The following is a 21,930-nucleotide window of genomic DNA, read 5'->3' as shown; positions in this document are numbered from 1 at the left end:
AATAAACCTTTTCTGATGTCTCCCAGTAAACTTATATCTCATTGATCAAATCTGCATTACTTGTTCATGCTGAAACAAATTGCTGGAAAAGAGAATGGGACCATGTGATTAATTTAGAGCCTTAGACTACTCAGTTCAGGACTGGAGGATGGCCCCAACTTTCCGTGAAGCAAATGGCTATGTGGAAAGGGGTGGATACCAGAACAGAGTTGCAAGATGGAAGGGGGTTACCAGGGGAGTTAACAACCAACACGATAGCTGGAGGAATCAAGACAGTTAAAAACCAGACAGAGTTTCCCCAACAGAGATAAACATGATTATGGAGATTAAAAAAAAAAAACGTGCCATATGTTTATAGACTTTAATATATGCTCACACACAAACTTAGTTAAATTTTAACTATAATTGAATCATAATCACTATTCCATAACATGGCTTACTATAACATGCCTTTCTATTACTAAATGTGGATTTTCATCTCATTTTAATGGTGCCAAATTTTAAAATTATATATTTTTATCATAATTAATTTAATAAAATTCCTGTTGTTAAACATTTGGACTATTTGACCCAAAACTTCAGAAAACTGTTAAACACTTTCTGATTTTTTCCTCTGGAGGTAAAGTCATAGAAATGAAATGGCCAGATTCTGGACTGCAGGGTTGCCCCACAGAAAGAGTATATATGGTTGACTATGTAGATGTACTTCCTCTCCTAACTTGTTCAGCTGATATAACTAATGTTTGCTGACTTTGCAACAGTTACAGCTAATGATTAAAAGCATTGGCTTTGGGGCTTCCCCTACCTGACTTTAGATCCTGCTGAACTCTTGGTACTTTGGAAAGTCACATGACTTCTCTGAGTTGGTTTTATCTGTGTAGTGGCAGGAGGTGGGAGAAATTAATATTTGCTTTATGGGATAGTTGGAAAGTTGATGAACTTAAATTGAGATATGTTTTTAATTCCTCATCTTAGGGTTTGGTACACAGTAAATCAGAGTGGTGAGAACTGTTCTTTCTATTTGCTATAACAAAAATCTTTTAATTTTGATTAATTTTATCTGCTCCCCTTAGAGAAAAGATACTCTGAGCCTTGTAATCTCTGAAGATAAGGAAAATTTGGCCAAGTCATTGGACATGCATAAGATACTGAAGCATCTACATAAGGACTGAACAGCTGTGTAAAACTTCCTCCAGCACTGTCTGCTGGTGAGCTGGGCTGTGTGTACACATGTACACATATGTGGCACACGTGTGCACGTGAGCTTCCCCCTCATTTTTCTGAGTCTCTTTCTGAGTTTGTGAGGATACTTGAGAATTTGTCCTTTAAAATTTTAAATGTATCTTACAAATAAATCAAGACCTGAGGAATTTTGTAGAGATAGTTATTTGATGTATTTTCATTTCTTAATGTTTAATGGTCTACATAACTTTATGTTTTTTCATGTACCAAATTTTTTCATTTTGGTTTTTCCAAGTTTTAAAATCTATTGGTCTCTACTTGTTCATATTTATCCCTTGATGATATTAAACAAGTCTTTGTACTATTATTTTCATTTTTAACTACTATTCGTTAATTTAGGTACTTTGTTTCTTGACCACTTACTCTTTTTAAAAAGTACTTCTAAAGAATCAGCATTTGATGTTGTTATTACATTTTATTGTGGTAAAATATACGTAACATAATATTTATCATTTTACCCATTGTGGGTATATAATTCAGTGGCATTAAATACATACATTATAGCTTTCCCTCCCCTTGGTACTTATTCAAAAGATCTAAAATTAGCATACCAAAGTGATACAAGCATCCCAATGTTTACAGCAGCACAATTCACAATAGCCAAGTTATGGAAACAGCCTAGGTGCCCATCAATAGAGAAAGGATAAAGAAACTGGGGTCTACATATACCCAATAGAATTTTACTCAGCCATAAAAATAAAGAATGAAATTATCTAATATGCTGGTAAGTGGATGGAATAGAAAACATCATGCTAAATGAAATAAGTCAGACTCAGAAAGTCAAGGGTTGAATGATCTCTCTCATATGTGGAAGCTAGAGAAAGATGGGGGGGCAAGAATCAAGAAAGAGGTTGGGGGGAGGGAAAAGTGTGGGGATAATGAACTTAAATTGATTTTCATGCGTGTATGAGTCTGTTGGGATGAACCCAGTTACTATGTATAAAACTATAAAGCAACAACAATAATAATAATAATAATAATAATAATAATAATAATAAGGGGAATCTCACTGAAATAAAAGAAAGACCAATAAAGTAGAGTGAGGGAGGAAGGAAGAATATGGGGAAGTGCTAGGGAATTAAATATACCAAATTAGGCTATGTCCATGTATGGATAAACCACAATGGAACCCACATATAGGATGTATGTGTGTAATACCTGTGTGTGTGTGTGTATAAAATTATAAAGCACTAATTAAAATAATAATAGGGATACCAGAAGGGTAGTGGATCAGGGAGAGGAGGAGGGAAGGAAACAGAAAAGTAGTGGGGAATGAGATTGATCCAATTATGTGCATGTTTGAATATGACATAGCAAATCCCACTAGTAGGTATAATTATAACACTCCATCAGAAATTTAAAAAAAACTTTCAAAAATATAGACACAATGCTTTATACCTATCACACTATGTATATCTAAAACTTTTAGGATCAGGATTAACATATATTACTTTGCAGCCATCCTTTCTCCCTGATCTCCTCTCCCTGCCCCTGGTAAGTTCTGTTTTCTGTCTCTATGAATCATCTGCTTGTCCTAGATACCTCATATAAGGGGAATCATATGAAGTTTGTTCTCCTTTCCTGGCTTATGTCACGAAGCATGTTTTCAAAGTTCATTAGTGTTGCAGCAAATGTAAAAAACTTTATTTATTTTTATGTCTCAATAGTATTCCATGTGTATCTACACCATATTTTGTTTATCAGTGTATATGTTGGTGAACGCTTGGGTTGTTTCCATCTTTGACTATTGTGAGTAATGCTGCTGTGACCATTGGGTCCATATACCCGTAAGTCCCTGCTTTCAGTTCTTTGGGATATGTACCTAAGAATGAATTGCTGAGTCATGTGGCAGTTATATATTTAACTTTCTGAGGAACTGACAAATTCTTCCACAATGGTTTTGTCATTTTACATTTTACCAGCGAATACATGGGGTTTCAGTTTCATCACTTGTTTTTTTCCATTAAAAAGAAAAAAAAAATAGGGTCATTCTATAGGTATAAATGCTCAACCACTCAAAAAAGCTTTGGATTTGGGATTTTGAATTTTCTGATTATAGAAGTTCAACTTATAAGATCTCTGGAAATATTCCAAAATCTGAAGAACTCAGAATCCAAAACATTTCTGGTTCTTCAGGCATTTGGATAAGGGATCTTCATCCTGTATTTTATCCTATTGGGCTTAAGAAATAGAGATAAAGCAGTCATTTATGCTTTAGTATGTCTTTAAAGATAACCATATCAGTTGTGTGGCTGTGACATGTTCTGGGAACTCGAAGCCTTTCATGGAAGTCAAAGGTCAAAGAAAGCCTTATCATTTTCTGAAGCATGTACTTGAGATAAAATATTAAAGGAAATAGCTGAAAAAACTGGCTGTGTTTGTGAAGTGGAAATGGAGGGGAACGAATGAATGATCACTTTTCATGTTCTTTCTCAGGAATATCATGGCTCTTATTGCTGCTGAGATCTAGTGTCACACCATCCTGAGTGTCAATGATTGCTTGAGACTGGGCCAGACAGCGCACAGCACTGGTGATTTTTACCACTAGATGCTTTGGGTACAAGGGGCACTGAAGCAGCTGAATTCAGGGAAGCTAAGCCTGGGTCTTGCTTATTTCAGTAACTGTAGATGCCTTCCAAAGACTTCATCTATCAACTCTTTTGACTCCATAAGACTCTTGGGAGCTAGGTAGAGGAAGTGATTTACTTTATATTGGTTCGTTTGTCCCTTCGTTGCAGTTACCTGCTGACTCCCCCCCTAGGTTTGAGTTCTTGAACTCGTTTGTACTAGTCAAGGCAGGCTAGACTATGTATAGTATCAAATAAACTCCAAAATCTTCACAAAAAAAGGATAACATTTCCATTCTCATTCTTGCAAAGTCCTATGCAGGTCAGGTGGCTCTCCTCCAAATGTTGACTCATGGACTTAGATTTCTCCCCATTCCAGGATGATTCCAATGATTTGAGGTCCCTTTCTCCTAGCAGCATGAGGGATTTTGTTAGAGGCCAGGCCTATAAGTGACATCCCACACTCTGTCCACATTCTATTGACCAGAATGAACATGGCCTCCATCTCATTTCACAGGAGACTGGAAAACATCCCAAGAGATGAAACAGGATTGGCAAACAATTAGCTAGTCTTTGGCACAACAGTGGAAATTTACTATGGAGCTGTGTATATAGTAAAAATGTCTGTGTGTTTTGATCATAATCAGTTCACATGTTGTCCTGAAGCTATGGTTGGTGGAAGGCCCTACTGTCTTAAGGCCACAAATAAACATAGCTCTTATGGTAACTTTATAATTTTTCTGCCTCATATATTTAGGAATAAGATGTGAAAGGAAATATAAGATAAAATGATGAAAAACACAGGAAAAAAAGATTTTCTTTTAAGATTTGGCTGCTTTGGGGATGTGGGAGTGGAGGGGGAGAAGTGAGAAGATGTGAAAACTATTTTCAAAGTAAGCTTTCAATAACTATTTGAATTGAAAATATAGGCATGTATAAATTTGATAAAAATAAACCTTAAAAATAAAAAGAAGTCAGGCATGATAGCACATACCTATAATTCCAGCAACTCTGAAGGCTGAGGCAGGAAGATTACAAAGTTGAGGCCAGCCTGACCAAGTAAGTGGGACCCTGTCTCAAATAAAATTTTTAAAAAAATAACTGGGGTGTAGTTCAGTCTAGAGCACCCTAGGTTCAAACCTCAACATCACAAAAAGAAAAAAAAAAAAGGAAAAAAATACACAGCACCTTCATTAACATTCCTAAGTACAGATAAAATTTTCAAATTGAGTAGAACAGTCTGACTCACTAAGAATTTTACCTTTGAGAAAAGGGAGGAAAAGAGGTCAAGCTTCTCCCCTACCTTAACAACAGAGAATTAGTTACTAACATGTAAATGATATGTACTTTTCATTCCAATTCAATTTCAGAAGCATATACTGATGGTTGCTATTGACTATCACAGATCTAAAATGAATAAATTATGTTTTCTTCTCTCCAGCTTGAAGACTGGGAAGATGGGAACTATAAACATGAGGGGGAAACAATGGGTCTTTTAAAGCTGTAGTTGCTTGTGAGACAGTAGATTAGACCTAAGTCTTTGGAACATAGATTCAAAAATGCATAAAGATAAGACCTGGAAGGAAAGACCCTTGAAATTTTGGATCCAACTTGAATTTAGTGCCCCATCTTTTGTACACTGAATACTTGAGACTTTACCCCTATCTTGGCATTTTGTATATTACATTGAAATTTTTAAATTTCAATGGGATCTTAAAACAGAATTTTTGCTCAGTATTTATTTGTGGAATGAATAGCTTTTATTCTGAAATATGAAAAACTGTCCAAAATGTATCTAATCAGGAATTAATATAAGAAGTATTAATATAAGAAGGCAGCAAGAAGTCCCAACTTTTTTAGGGGTTGGAAGTATACATCAGTGATAGAGCACATTCTTATCAAGTACAAGAGAAGGCCCTGAGTTCAATCCCCCCGACCCCTCACACACACACACAGTTTTAAAAATTGGATTTAGAGATGAAAATCATGCTAGGTGACTGAGTTCATTAGTGCTGCTATCATGAATTGCCTACTGACTGATTGGGTAATTTATAAACAACAGAACTTTTTTTCTTACCGTATTGGAGGGTGAGGGTCCAAGATCCAGGCTTGGCAGGGTCTGTGTCTCATGAAGGCTGCTTTCTTCTTCTAAGAGGGTACTTTGTAGCATTCTTGAGAGGGATTAATGCTGTCTTCTCATGTGAGAGAAGGGCCGAGGGTAAAATAGGGGTCCCAATGTGGCACAGAGCCTCTTTGTAAGAGCCTTACTCCCATTCCCAGGGGAGGAGCCCTCCTAACCTAATCACCTCCTAAAAGCCCCACCTTTTAATCTTCTTGTGTGGAGATTAAGTTTGGACTTGAATTTTGGAGGAACACGACTTTTCACACCACAGAAATAGGGTTGGATTTCTTCTTGGGATTATGAAATATAGACAGATGATTCAGAGAATGCAGGTCTCACACATCCATTTCTACCCTTTTCTGTAACTGAATGATCCTCGGATCAAAAAGAGCAGAATAAATGTTGGCAGGCAAAGAGGTTGCCTGCCAAGCGGTAAAGCCTTGTAAGAAAGCCTGAGATCACCTTAAATGAGGTTCTTTTACCTGGCCAAAATGAGTCTCAGGAGATTGAAAAAACAAATGAACGAACAACAAAAAACAAAACCAAGCCTTTGTATGACTTTCAAGGAATTATGGAGAATGAAAGACTGAGGCTGGCAAGTATCACGCTGATCTTCAAAACAAGGAAGAAGACAATTCCCAAAAGCTATAGACAGAGGCTCACAAAAATTATCCTGGGATTAGTGTTTCTCATGTTTGAGTAAAGGAGTAGTTTGAAATCAGGGTTCACCAGGCTTGCCTAGGACAAGTTCTTGTCGACTAAGAAATGCTAACTTCTTATAATAGATAAGCAACAAAAAAATCTCAATGCCTGAACAAAATATGGGTTTATTTCTTGCTTACACCAAGACCAGTGTGTATCTTTTCTTTTGTTCTGTTAATAATGCTCTCTCCAACAGTTTTCAAAGTGACCTCAGAAGGGACTGAGAGACTAGAGAAGGACTATCAGATAAACTTGGAATATGATCATTTTCAATCACATTCCATTGGCTAGAACTAGTCCTAGACACCACCTAAACATAAGGGCGCTGGGGAAAATAGATCCTTACTGGTGGCTCTTTTGCAGCAGTAACCATAAGTGATAGAAAGCAGCACAGATCTTTGGTGGTTGGCCACTGACTCTCTCGTACAAGTATGTCATTCCAATGTCATTTCCATTCTTGATGAAAATATTCCATTTGATGTATGTGATCAATGTATCTCCCATGTTTTACTTAGGGAAATGATGACAAAGCATTTGGTGGATGCAAAGCTATTGAGGTGTCCTCAAAAAGCTTTGCTGTTGTTATTTCCATTGAATCTCTTGAACTCAAACCTGCCTTATTTACAGGAGATCTGATTTCTCTTTCATCGTTCTTCTTCCATCTCCTGAACTGCTAATGTGTTCTGGTGGCTCATATAGTGACAAATGTAGAGTGTGTCAAAATCTGAGGCAATATGACATATTTACAACCTAGTATAGCCCTAGACAGAGTCAATAGTAGTCTGATGTCTAGAATGGGAAAGAGGTGACAATTTCCTACTCACATCAATCCTACAATATGAAGCTGAAGAGTAAGAAGGCATCCTGAATGCTAACAGGTTGTGTAAACATGGTATAAGAAGCAGAATATGGAACAGAGACATATAGGAAGAAAAAGCACCTGCTCAATTGGAACAAAAACTGTCTTCAAATAACAGGGCTCACAACTGAGACATTCTCTCTTTTGATAAATCTGCTCTGATACCCTTCTCTTCCCCTACCCCTTGGCATATCTTCAATTTGTCCTATATTAGCCTATAATTCCTTCCACCAGAGAAGTTTAGTATGTTTCATTTTCCTTGTTCATTTACATCAATATCACCTACATTAAATTGTTTTCCCCAGTAAGAAAAGACTAATGTTCATCATTTTTGCATAGTACCATTTAGTATAGTACCAAGCACTTAAATTAATCTGTACTAATTGAATAATAGAAGTTACTGAAGGAATGATGAACTAAAGAATTAGAGTGGTGGATAATATTTGTTCTCTGTGACCCTGAAGATTAGCCAGAGATCACCTGAGTAGATATGCAGACAGATATATTTGGGTTCTGCATGAAGAGACATCTAGGATAATTGCCAGACATGGGAAGGAGCTCTCTGACAGACAGCCTCTTCCCTTCCTTACCAAGAATATATTCAGGATAAAGCAGACAACAAGTGGGGAGATCATAGAGCCACCCACTTTTTACTAAATTCAGAAAACTTATCAAGGTCCGTTATATCCTGCAGTAAATAATAGGCAAAAAATAGCAAAATATTTATGGCCTGTGCCCAGAATATCTTAGATTTAACTAGGGATGGTGGTGATATATTAGACATGTGTTTTAGTGAGTTTTTGAATTGCTGTGACCAAAATGCCTAAAGGAATAACTTAGAGGAGGGAAAGTTTATTTGGGGCTCATAGTTTCAGAGGCATAGCTCTGGGCCTCAAGTTGAGGCAAGCCATCATTGGGGAAGGTCCCAGGGGACAAATCTGCCCAGCTCACAGTGGAGTCAGGAATCAGGGGTCGGGGAGGGACCCTAGGGAAGATACACCCTTTCAGGTCAAACCCCCACTGATCTGCCTCTCCTAGCCGTCTCTACCTGCCTACTCTTACACTTAGTATGATGGACTGATTAGGTTATAAGTCTCATAATGCAATCATTTTACCTCTGAATAGTATTAGCAGGAGCTTTGGGGGGATACCTCATATCCAAACCATAACAACATGTAAAGAGACACATTCAGTGGATTGTCACTGTGAGAGCTCAGGGAAAGGTACTCAGATGCTGGCTCATAATTACTCAGTGACCAATGGGCCACTTCTAAACTGTCTGATTTCTTTTCATTAAGAGTGATGACACCATCATGAAAACCCATTTTTTATTCCTAAGCTTGGAAAGATTTCATATTATTAGACTTTGCTGCCCTAACTCAGATGAGGAAAATCATTTTGTGCTGATGTTATTTCCAGAGCCCTTTCTTTGATGTTGGCCGGCTGGGAGCATCCTTCATGACTCATGTGTGAAATAACCTTGGTAAATTCCCTTGAATTTGGTAAGACCCTTGGACTAGGAGTTAGATGTTTGGGCTCTAGTTCTGATTTGCTCCTTTCTTCTTTCTTTCTGTATGATCTTGACATAATTTATTTGATTACTGTGGGGTCCAGTTTTCTTATCTAAGAAATGGGAAACCAAAATCCTGCACACACTTCTTTCTTGGGTATTGTGAGGACCCTTGAGATGAAGATGTGGAAGTTGTCTGATAAGTTATCTGGGACGCTAGAGTGCCTCCAACCTGTGGTCAGCACATGACGTTCAACTTAATAATGAGAATACTTTAGGAAGCAGATGTGATCGGCATAAAGCTGAGCTGTCTGTGAGTGAGAGGCAGAAGCCCTGTCTGCCTGTCTGGCCAGAGTCCTTGAGACTGGTATGGGAGGCAAAGTAGGACAAGTTTTCTCCACCTCAGGCTTTGATTTTCTCTCAGTTCTTATTCTGGACAATGTTCAAATTCCATATAGGTTTGTCAGAGTGTTTTGAAGAAGGGGACTTTCAGAGCTTCCTTGAGGGACCTCCCTGTGATTGTTAGCTATTTCCTTTCCTCTCCTCTTACTGCAGTCCAGACGGCTCTCATGAACAAGGTTAGTGGACTGTGTCATGCTTTGTGAAGTTTTTAGAGGAATAAAGGACAGGAGAGCCAGTGTATGGGGCATCTGAGAATAAGGACACATGGATCAGTGTCTATGAGGATCCCCTGGGCCGTCCAGAAAACAGAAGGTCTATGAGGGCCTCTGCAGTGGAGAAACTGTCAAACTCATTGCTGTAATCTGAAGGTTTGTGTCCCCCTGCCCAAATTCATATGTTGAAATCCTTACTCCAAGGTGGCAGCATTAGGAAGTGGAGCCTTTTGGGAGGTGACCAAGTTTTGAGCTAAGCCTTTGTAAATAGGATTAGTTCCCTCATAAAATAGGCCCATGGCACATCACTATTTATAGCAGCACAGTTCACAATAGCCAAGCTATGGAACCAACCTAGGTGCCCCTCAACAGATGAGTGGATAAAGAAAATGTACTATATAGACACAATGGGGTGTTACTCAGCCATAAAGAAGAATGAAATTATGGCTTTTGCTGGTAAATGAATGAAACTAGAGACTATCATGCTGAGTGAAATAAGCCAGACTCAGAAACTTAAAGTTTGAATGTTGTCTCTGATCTATGAAAGCTAGTCCAAAGAAATGAAGGAGGAGGGGAGAGAAAGGAAAAAGGAGAGGATTCCATCAAAACAGAAGAAAGATCAGTGGACTAGATGAAGGAGGCTGAGGGGAAAGGCGAAGGTGAGAGATAAAAACAGTGGAATGAATCCAACCTAACTCTCCTATGTACATATATGAGTATACCACAGCGAATCTCACCATCATGTATATCTGCATGACACTAACAATGACAACAACAACAAAAACCTAAAAGTAAATAACAGAAAGATCAGTAGATCAGTAGAGAAGAGGAAAGGGAATAAGGGAAAGTGGGGGGGAATATTGGGGACTGAATTCAAGCAAATTATATTTTATGCTTTTATAATTATGTCCAAATGAATCTATTATTATGTATAACTAAGAACCAATTAAATAAATTTAAAAAAAACAGGTGTCTCATCAGACACTGAATTTGTTGGCACCTCAATCTTAGATTTTTCAGCCTCTAAGACCTCTGAGAAATAAATATCTATGGTTTGCAAGCTATCCAGTTTCTGATATTTGCTCTAACAAAAATAGCACAAACTGAGTATAGAAAAATATCATAAACTGGGTAGCTTGCAACTAAGCTAAGCATGAACTAAAACACTTGTAAAATAGGAAAGGTAGCTGGGCATGGTGGCACATGTCTAATCCCAATGACACAGGAGGCTGAGGCAGGAGAATGTCAAGTTTAAGGCCAGCCTCAGCAACTTGATGAGGCCCTGTCTCAAAGTAAAATAAAAGAGGCTTAGGGGTGTAGCTCAGTGGTAGAAGGCCTCTGGGTTTCAATCTCCAGTTTGTAAAGGCCAGTTTGGATTGAGAAAGTATTTCAGTCCTCAGACCTATCTTTTGAATGCACACTGAGTCTTTTTCATTGTTATGGTTATATTTAACACATATTTTTATGGATTGCTAATTAGGTGCTAGATGTTAACATTCTTACATTTGTTATTTATCCAGCATTTTTAAAAATTATGTGACTATGGGAGGGAAACATTTTTTTTTTTTAGTCTTTCATCATATCTTTATTGTATTCCACTTTGATTACTTCTTGGGGCATTTTCTTTTTTTTTTTTAGAATTTTAAAAATTTTATTTCATTTTTTATATAAGCCCAAATAGAGGCAAAAAAAACCTTTTCAAAGTCAGTAAACTATCAAGAAAATGCCCCAATGATCAAGTAGGATTGGGGCATTTTCTTTTTTCTTTTTTTTTTTTTTCTGATAATGGCATTTATTCTGGCAAGAATTGTGCAATTTGGTACAAGAAAGATAAGGTATGGCATTTATGAGCAGTTTACTTTTAGTATGTCTCAAATACAGAAAGCAGATTTTCTTTCATAATTAAAATACAGCCTCATGGTTTCCCAACTCTCACGCTGCACGTCTCATCTGGAAACCAGGCTGGGTCTGTTATATATGGAAAAGAATGACAACTTATGACCAGACCACATTCTCATATGGAAAGAATGTGTCCATTATTGGGTTCTTCTCTGGAGACAACAAATAGACCAGGAGTTACTAAAACTGGAGGGAAAAAAGAAAGCAACTCCTAACTATGAACAGGACTTGACCTTATGAATTGCCTCTCTGGCATATACCTGCAGCAAGAAAAGACACGGTCAGTTAAATGAAAGGTAAACAAATGAAATTCATCCGGTGGATATGAATGCCTCCTGAGATCCTATAACCCAGCAGAGTACAGAGACATATGCCCTCTGCATATACAGTGTGCAACTACCGCCATGACCCACTGAGTACAATTTTCCTGTCTCAGCACGAGAGCACCAGAAGAGAACAAAGTTTCTAGGTGAGGGCATATGCATTGGTTTACCTACTCAAGAGAATGGGGAACTTAAATTAGGGAGATGTACAGAAAAGACCCTTAGGAATTTCCCAATAAATCCCTGTAAGTACAGGGAAGCACACGTCTCACTCTTTAAGTACAACAAGACAAAATAATCGCTCTTTTTCTGGCTGGAACCATGGAGAGTGCTGAAGAGAAGAAAAAGAAGGTTCCTGCTGTGCCAGAAACTCTTAAGAAAAAGCGAAGGAATTATGCAGAGCTGAAAGTAAAGCGCCTGAGGAAGAAGTTTGCCCAAAAGATGCTTCAAAGGCAAGGAGGAAGCTAATCTATGAAAAAGCCAAGCATTACCACAAGGAATATAGGCAAATGTACAGAACAGAGATTTGGATGGCTAGAATGGCAAGAAAAGCGGGCAACTTCTATGTACCTGCAGAACCCAAATTGGCATTTGTTATCAGGATCAGAGGTATCAATGGTGTGAGCCCAAAGGTTCGGAAGGTGTTACAACTTCTTCGCCTTCGCCAGATCTTCAATGGCACCTTCGTTAAGCTCAACAAGGCTTCAATTAACATGCTGAGGATCGTGGAACCTTACATCGCATGGAGGTACCCAAACCTGAAATCAGTGAATGAACTAATCTACAATCGTGGATACGGCAAAATCAATAAGAAACGAATTGCCTTGACAGATAACGCTTTGATTGCTCGATCTCTTGGTAAATATGGCATCATCTGCATGGAAGATCTGATTCATGAGATCTACACTGTTGGAAAACGCTTCAAAGAAGCAAATAACTTCCTGTGGCCCTTCAAATTGTCTTCTCCAAGAGGTGGAATGAAGAAAAAGACCACCCATTTTGTAGAAGGTGGAGATGCTGGCAACAGGGAAGACCAGATCAACAGGCTTATTAGAAGGATGAACTAAGGTATCTACCATGGTATTTTTGTAATCTGGTCAGTTAATAAAACAGTACCTGCTCTCAAAAAAAAAAAGGACAAAATAATCAAGATAACATCTGTCACATTGGGTAACTGTTGAGGATTTCCTTAGATATTGCATGTAATGCACTTAGCACGGAGGAACTGCTAAGAGCGCCTATACCCCCAACACACTTGGAAATATACAAGTCTTTATGATTAGCAAAAGTCTCCAGGGGCTTAAACTCCTTAGACAAATAACTAAAGTCAAATATTGAACTCTGGTTCTGGTGAACTAAATTTTACAAAAAAAAAACCCTATATATGGGTTTGTGCAGGCATCTTTTCTACCTGAAATTACACTGTCTGAATACTACATAGCACCTCTAAGAAGTCACCCTCTCCCACCGCTATTTTTACCTTTTCCTCTCCCTACCAAACACAGGGGTAGGCCTTGCATGACACGGGAGCTCATTTGAGCTACAGTGCTGAGAGTGGCCAAGGGAGTGATCTCCAGTAAAGGAGGACAGGACAGGATGTAAATCTCCCCTGGTTACTGCCACAGTCACTGCATGAGAAGTGGATGGCAGGCAAAGGCGTGAATTTGCATTCGGAGCAACACAGGGATGATGATACAAAAAAGTCAAGAGTTGCCCTGTGTTGGATGCTGGATCACTGTTTTTTCCTTAAAGCACTTTCAGAATGATTATGTACCATCAAGGCCTTGTTTGAGGGCAGGAACGAAGGAAGGATTTGTTTTGATTAAGAAGAGCATGTCTGGAGAGCCCAAGGAGCTCAGGCCTGTGTGTAGGAACCGTGGCCAGGGAGATCTCAGGGGGTAAAGGCTCCTTAAGGTCACAACACATTGGACACCAAAAGCTAGGATGAGGACCATGAGGCTGCCTCCTCTGCCCATCAGCCTGCTTTAGCCACTTTTTATTTGTAGAACAGAATTCAGAGGGGAGGCCCAAGGGCTGGGACACTCCTCCGGCATGCGGTTACTGTAATGAATTCTACAGCTTCTGATATAAGGCCACAAGCAGAACAAAGCAGGCTCGAGGATCTGGGTTGCTTGCAGGCAAGACATAGGTAGCTAACATCCAGGGAAAATGTCAGACTTTGAAGTCAGGAAAACCTGGGTTTGGGTCCCGGCTACACTGTTCATTGGCAGGGGAACCTGGGCAAGATGCTTCAATTCCCTGATGCTTACGTTCTTTGTTTATAAAAGAGGGATCAGATTAGCTCAAAGAATGCTAGAAAGATTCATGAGATGTTTGTAAACGTCCTATAAAATGCACATTTCACTCAGCAGAACTTCAATAAATGGTACCTACAATAAGTCTGCCTTTGTGTTGGAAAATAAACACAACAGCAGTTTAATTTCCCAGTAAGTAGGAAGTCCATTAGGATGATGGAAAGCAAACTGAACTTAGAGCTGGGTAGAACCACAGAATGTGGGGTCAGGTCAGAATCTGAAAGACCACCCAAACTAATCTCAGCTCCAATGTGAAGGAACTGCAGGTATGGCATTGGAAGGAAAACCAAGAAAAGATGTCCCTTTAATTTTACTGTTGTCAAAATAGTTTCAATACAACTTTGATTTTATAAAATCATAAGAAAACTAGTGCATTTATTGAAGAAAACCAGAAATGATTTTGTTGTTTTTGTTTAAAAGGCCACTGAACACAAAACAAGCTTTGTCTTTTCCAAGTCTGTGGAAAATGTGTTAATGTCTTATAAATCTCATCTAGCAAAAGGACCCGCAGGTACTGGGCAAGCTCTCCAACAGCAAGCACTGTGGAGGCATACTGAGAGACTGGATAACAGCTACAACTGCATATTTAGCTGGGAGGGAGTAAAGAGAGAAGGATGGAGGAGCAGAGTACACAATCAGGGATCTCACCATTTCCACTACCTCACCCTAAAATTCTAAAGGCAATGACATTAGTGAGGAAGTGAAAAAAAGGAGTTTGGAGATCACTGTACTTCAAAAACGCACACACTTTCCTCTTCTGAATTATCCATAACAACTTGAACTCTACTTTTCCTTTTTCTAGTTTGTAGAAACCATCTCCATGGAAACACCAGTTTAAATTGTGCAGTTTTCTCCATGTTGGATGTGTTTTTCTCTATACCTGGTTCCCCAGGAAACCTGAGCTTTATCTACATGTCTGATTTTCACCCCTTCCCCATCATCAGCCCCAAATGCAACTCTTATAAAGTGCTCAGAGTCAACATAATAATGCACTCAACATTTCACAGACCTGAACTAGGCAATTGCATTGGAGAGAAAGTAAACAATCTTGTTTTTTCTGTGATCAAGAAGATGAGGACACTGATCTGTATTTCCACTAAGATAGCCAAGAAATATTCATATGAAGGGACGAAGGGAAATAAACCAGAAGGATTTGGGCAGTAATGTAAGGAAGATGGATTTATTAGCACATAGGTAGTAAGCTGACTGGGGATTCACAGGATACCTTTAGAAAGTAAATGATGTGTTTCAACACCAGTAAAGTGCTGGAATTGGCTTCTTTTTTCTCCTCACCAGTATGAAGGTTTAGCCAGAAGTCATTCCCAGGAATAGTAAAGGAAACTCCCTGGGGACAGGCATGATGCATGAAGGAGGGATACATATTTTTAAGGCAGCAGGAATAAACTTCATTGTTCTTTCCAAAACAGAGCAAGAATTATACAAGGTGGCCACCAAGTCCGGAAACCAGGAAAGTCTTTTTTTTTTTTTTTTTTTTTTTTAAAGAGAGAGAGAGAGGAGAGAGAGAGAGAGAGAGAGAGAGAGAGAGAGAGAGAGAGAGAGAGAGAGAGAATTTTTTTAAATATTTATTTATTTTTTTTTTAGTTCTCGGCGGACACAACATCTTTGTTGGTATGTGGTGCTGAGGATCGAACCCGGGCCGCACGCATGCCAGGCGAGCGCGCTACCGCTTGAGCCACATCCCCAGCCCCAGGAAAGTCTTTTAACAAAGGACTTATTGATACAAGGAATAGCAAAATATTAAGATCTTTATTTCTAGGCTATATGGCCACCCCATAGACTACATCTTTGGAATGGGGGGATGAGGGGTTGTAAAGCTGTCAAACTTAATCTAGATACAGCTAGTGCAATATTTTCCTCAACCCCACAAGGCTCTGTTCCCTTTAAAGACTATTTATAAATCGGCTTGGATCACTCACATAAGAAAAAACACTGTCACCATCAATATTTAGCAGCATATTCAAAATTCATTTTGTTGTCTTGAATAAAAAGCTTAACTATTCTATTAGTCCAGTAATTCCATATGGTCTTATTTCTTCTATACACAAAATATGATCTTCCAACATTTCTATAGATTAATTTTTGAGGATTCCAAAAGATTCAGCGGGGGAGGTTCTAATTTTTTTTTTCACAATAAAATGAGCAGAACAAGCCCATGAGAATCAGACCAGCCTTTAAATAAGACCCTCTGCATGGCTCAGTTCATGATGCATGAAGAGATTCAATGTAACCCCTAGCTCTCAGTTCATAAAAAAACAAATCTGAGAGGGATAAATGCAGCAACTATCTGTATTATTTAATAGCCTCTATTTAATATCCTAAGATGTAAGAAAACAAATCCTTTCATTCCAGGATGTCTGCAAAGGAGAGACACTGTGGAGCATGGATGAAAGGCGTTACTCTTAGCAGGAAAAAAAAATGAATTGTGAACACAGTCACTCAAGATAAGCAACCACTGAGAGCAATAAGATTCAATTCCACTGTTATGAGGGGGCACAAAGCAGAGAACTGTGGCAAAGCCAAGACTAGCGTCCTCTGCATTCTCGTGTTTACTGGTTCTGTGTTTCAATACAGCCTTGGAAGGGTGGGGAGAACCAGAGACCACCGTCATCACATGCAAAAAGAGGCTATTAAAGCAACAACTTGGCTGTCCAAACCCAACTAGAGTGTAGGTTAGACACCTGAAATCCAGCCTGCACGGGCTTGCTTGTGAAGGGCTTGACAGGTCCAGAATTGCCTTCTTTTGAAAGACAGAGGAGGGCCTCCTCATGAGCCCTTTCTATTTACTAGTTTTCCTATCAGTTCACCATTTACACAGAAAAGATGCTGTAGGCTATCTCAGCTGACTTCTAATTTGGACATGGCATCAATGCTACACACACGATTGAATGAACGACCACATCTTCTTGGTTCTTCCATGGGACAGGCTCAGTAGGCTTCTTTGGACTGAATAGGTGTGATCTTGTTGGAGAACAGTGTGTAAACATAAGGCCAGATTTTGTTTGTCTCCGTCCCAGAAAATTGGTGGAGCACTCCTCGACTCTTGTATAGTTCGATGACTGGTTTGGCTGCATCTTTATACCGTCTTAGCTTGGCAGCAACCGCTTCAGGCTTATCATCCTCCTGCTGGACGAGTGGCTCACCAGTGATGTCATCAATTCCATGCACATGAGGTGGGTTGAAGTCCAAATTATAGACTCTTCCACTAGGAGGGTGAATCCAAAGTCGACTGAGACGGTCTTTAAGTGTTTCAAATGGAATGTTCAAACTGATCACTAGATCCAGGTCACAGATTTTGTCAAGGGCTTCAGCCTGTACTATTGTCCTTGGAAAACCATCCAGTAGCCAGTGTTGGCCGCTCCTGAGCTCCAGCTCTGACACCATTAGGCGTGTGATCACGTGATCTGGAACCAAAAAACCTTTCTCCAGGTACTGCCTTGCCATTTCGCCAACTTCCGTGTTGGCTTTGAGGTTCTCCTGCAAGAAGTGGCCACTGGAGAGATGCTGGAGGCCAACGTTCTGGGCGATCCTCTGGCACACGGTGCCCTTGCCCGAGCCAGGCGGCCCTAGGATGACCGCGCGCAGGAGTTTGGAAGCCATGGCCTTCGCGAGGAGGCGAGCGGCCCAACAGGCAGCCCAGACAGCGGCCCCGGAGGCAGCCCGGGAACTTTGTTTCTTGGCCCCTGCCTCAGGTACCCTCTGCTCACGCGGGGACTCTCCTGCCCGGGGCATTTTCTTGATAGTTTACTGACTTTGAAAAGTTTTCTTTTGCCTCTATTTGGGCGTGGCTGTTTATACCCATTCTTGTTTCTGCCTCAGTACTAATGGCACATGTGCAAGAATGAATAATGTGAGGCCCTACACTGGAAGAGAGTAGCCTATTAAACAAGAATTAAAAATGCAAATTAATTACTTTTAATACAGTAGCATTCTGTGTAAAGTTTGGTGGCAACACAGAAGAGACAATTAACTCTAATATAGGACAAAGAGGAACAAATGTTCACAAGGGAAAGATTCCTAAACAAGATTCCCATGTAGAAAATGTAAGAGAAGCTTTAGGCTCAGGCCAAATCATATGAAAATATACAGTAAGAAAATTACACTGTAGTTTGAGAATTACTAAATTTGGTAATTATACTGTATTATATTAGTAGAGCATAAACTTTGAAAAGGAAATTATGGTGTTCAGGATTTTAACAGGCCAGCTCATGTTGTGAAGGGCCAGGTAGATCATGATGTCAAACTTGGACTTTGTTAGGCAGTACGTCTTAAACTTCGTCCAGATGTGGAATACCTATAAAAACTTAAATTGAACAACAGATATACCACTTATGGTAACTTTAAAATAATTATTAGATTTTTAGAGTTTTCTTCTTTTTTCCTTTTTATAGTTGCAGATGGACAGCATTCCTTTATTTTATTTATTTTTTATGTGGTGCTGAGGCTCATGAACCCAGTGCCTCACACAAGCTAAGAAAGCACTCTGCCACTGAGCAATAGCCCCAGCCCTAGAGGTTTCTTCTTTTGAGAAAAATAATAGGCAAATGATTAGAACAATTAAAAATACATATAAAAATATGTAAAGGATATATAAACTCTAGATTATGATTCTAACGTATTTTAATGTACCTGGCTCAATTCCTTTTTTTTTTTTTCATTTCAGCATGTTTTTCATTAAAATATTCATGGAATTGAAAACTTGGGACTTAAAATGGGTTAAATGTGTAAAGAATCATCTGTTGATCTTATAAAACTGCAGATTCTAACAGTTTCCCAGAGGTGCTGGTAGTTGGGCCACTCAGGGGATAGCAAGGCTGTAGAAGCACGAATGTGTTCAATTCACGGGAGGAAGCCAGCCACCCTTGGACATTATAGGAAGATAAATGGAAGAGAAGGTTTTCCCTCAGCACACTTAAGTTGAATTATTGCTGTGGTTAAAGTCCAGTTAAGAGTGGCTTTCCTCCTAGACCTTATGGATGTGAGGTGGGAGGCTTCTGGAAGAGAGAAGGCACTAGAGGATCTGTGTGTGCCAACCAAGAAATGAGCTTTTGCTTAATTTCTGAGGACTGATAAAGGTGGGCATCATGGGGGAGGCCATTCCTTGCAGCCAGAGGGGCCTGGAACTTAGATCTGGGCTTTGTGTTCTCTAGACACTGCAGCTTGAGAAGCTTTTCTGTGGGTAATTGTGGCAACCGGGCGCCACAGCTGCTTATTGCTTACTTTGAAGACAGGATGAGTGGGCAGCCCACGTGTCATCAGCCACTAGGATTTCCTATTATTGCCGTTCTCAGCAATGCTTTGGAAATGAGAAAGAACCTTGCTATTTCTTTTTGTATTCTTATGGGGACATATTAGATGTAGCAGGAGTTCTTTATCACCAATATTTTATTTTTTTTCTATCTCTATAAGTAAGAATTGGGGAATTTTTCTTTCTCTTTGTCTTAAATTTATTTATTTCTAAACTATATTAGAAATATATATATATTAAATTTATTTCTATTAAATTTATTTTCTTCTAAACTATATTAATGAAGGTTTGGTATTATATTATAGTTCTGGTTTCATGTTTTCATTTCTTTTCTATGGCCAGGAATGGTTTAAATAGCATTGAAATGATCTATTTTAAAACTCCCAACTATTTTTATGAGGCCACCAAAACTATTATCACAAAACCTAACAATGATATTATAAGAAAGGAAAACTTTAGGCCAGTATCTCTCATGAACACAGTCCAAAAATCTTAAGTAAATCATGAGCAAATCAAATCCAGTAATGTACAAGATGAGTAAATGCATCAAGACCAAATTAGATGTCTCATTAGTGAAAACTTGGTTTCCCATTTAAAAATAAATCGACCTATTTTACCACAACAAAAGAATAGAGAAAAGCTATATTATAATCTCTGTAGATAATGAGAAAGAATTTGATAAAATCTGACACCTGCTTATTATAAAGCCTCCTCTTGAACAAAGAATGAAAGGAAACTTCCTCAATCTGATAAAGGGTTTTTCAAAGAACCGGGGGGAAAAAAAAACCAAACTCCACTTTAGCTTCTTACTTAATAGTAAAATAGTTAACAATTTCCCTCTGACTTTAGGAATAAAACTAGATGCTCTCTCTCACCATTTATGTGTAACACATTCTGGAAGTGTTAGCCAGTGTGTTAAAGCAAGAAAAGTAAACAAAACAAAAAGCATAAAGATTAAGAGGAAAGACAAAACTATAATTGTTAGTAGATAACATTAATGGACATGTAGAAAATCTACAAGAATATATATGCTATTACTATTCAGTAAATTTAGCAAGTTTTGTATAATAGAAGACAATTTGAGCATGAAATAAAAGTGAACTGCTGACCATAGCATAAACAAATCAAATACCTGGGAATATGTATAAACAAATATGTATAATACCTTTACACAGAAAACCATACAGCATTGCTGAGAGAAAAAAAAAAAAGAAAATCTAAATAAAGAGATTTAGCCTGTACACAGATTAGAGGAATCTGTATTTGTAAAATATCGGTTCCTCTGAAATTGATCTATAGATTACTGCATTCCAAATAAAAGTCCCAGAATATGTGTGTGTGTGTGTGTGTGTGTGTGTGTGTGTGTGTGAGAGAGAGAGAGAGAGAGAGAGAGAGAGAATCAGCAAGCTGATTCTGAAGTTCATGTAGAAGTGTAAAAGACCAAGAATAATTGTGTTAGTCAACTCCTCATCATGGTGACAAAATACCTGTGATAACTATAAGGAGGAAAAATTTTATTTGGGTTTACTGTTTCAGAGGTTTTCAGTCCCTGGTTTCTTGGCTCCTGACTTTGGGCCTGTGGTAAGGCAGAAAAAAAAAATGGCTGAAAGCACATGGCCAGGAAGCAAAAAGTCAGAGTCTCAATATCCCTTCCAGGGCACACCTCCACTAACCTAACTTCCTTCCACTAGGCCCTGTCTCCTGAATGTTCCACCACCTTCCAATAGTGCCACAGGCTGGCAACTAAGCCTTTAATGGGCATTCAAGATCCAAACTATAGCAAAACTATTTTAAAGAAAAACAATAAACTTGGAGAGCTCATACTTCCAATGTCAAGACTTAACAAAGTTATAATGATTAAGGTAGTATGTTTTTAATCCTGATGATTTCTGAGCAGAGATGGGGAGAGAATGTTCTCTCCTAAATACCATCACTGTGGGATTTATGAATATTAGGAGTTATCATTATTCCTACCCACTCTCAGTTATAACATACCTCACAAACTATATCTGTAACAGTTATTTCATTTTAAACAATTTAACTTCAATCAAGATAGATTAATTGGTAAAATATATCCATAGATAACTGAATGATTTGACTGATACACAGACTTGTTGGAGAGCCAATAATAACTGCTGGAGGACATCTGCTAAAACTTATGATTTGAGTTTTGAATAGTTGAAATTATGCCACTATTTCTGTCAATAATTCAAAAAGCATGATCAATTATATGTTAAGGTCATTTCAAGTACCTGATAATCAAACCATTTCATCAATATAGAAAAGAACGCCCCCCCCCCATTTTCAATTTCAGGATGACATGTAGATAGATATCCCCAAACAGCTTCAAGTCACTAAAATATAAAGAATATAATCTAAAATACATTGTTACATTCATTTCATTTTTCATGTCTCAAGAGACTGTGCCTGTAAGCTTTGTTGATTTAGAAATATTGGGATGAAAATTTTGTATGGACAACAATAAACAGTTCTTCAATCATGAAAAAAATG

At 38.5% G+C, this 21,930-nt stretch overlaps 2 protein-coding genes and 1 long non-coding RNA gene across 3 annotated transcripts in view; 1 reads left to right on the top strand and 2 right to left on the bottom strand.

The window, feature by feature from the left end:
- LOC308652998 overlaps window positions 1–6,004 on the bottom strand; it is a 28,968-nt gene extending 22,964 nt beyond the window's left edge. The window contains exon 1 of the long non-coding RNA XR_014022963.1: window positions 5,887–6,004. This is a non-coding gene — a long non-coding RNA (uncharacterized lncRNA). The remainder of the gene's footprint in view (window positions 1–5,886) is intronic.
- A 6,140-nt stretch (window positions 6,005–12,144) lies between these two features.
- LOC308652990 (large ribosomal subunit protein uL30-like) lies at window positions 12,145–12,984 on the top strand. Its single transcript, XM_081301226.1, is given in 2 exon segments — window positions 12,145–12,283; window positions 12,286–12,984. Coding segments are annotated over 2 exon segments (744 nt in total). The 5' UTR covers window positions 12,145–12,159; the 3' UTR covers window positions 12,906–12,984.
- Window positions 12,985–15,899: 2,915 nt separating this feature from the next.
- On the bottom strand, window positions 15,900–17,900 carry LOC308652777 (adenylate kinase 4, mitochondrial-like). The gene has a single exon (XM_081300818.1). It carries the CDS (start codon window positions 17,769–17,771, stop codon window positions 17,100–17,102), a length of 672 nt encoding a protein of 223 aa, XP_081156944.1. The 5' UTR covers window positions 17,772–17,900; the 3' UTR covers window positions 15,900–17,099.
- Between the last annotated feature and the right edge of the window lie 4,030 nt (window positions 17,901–21,930).

This window comes from Spermophilus citellus (genome assembly GCF_964194105.1).
Source record: "Spermophilus citellus genome assembly, chromosome: 1".
NCBI lineage: Eukaryota > Metazoa > Chordata > Mammalia > Rodentia > Sciuridae > Spermophilus > Spermophilus citellus.
The sequence above is the reverse complement of the archived record's forward strand: the minus strand, read 5'-3'. Positions and strand labels throughout refer to the sequence as shown.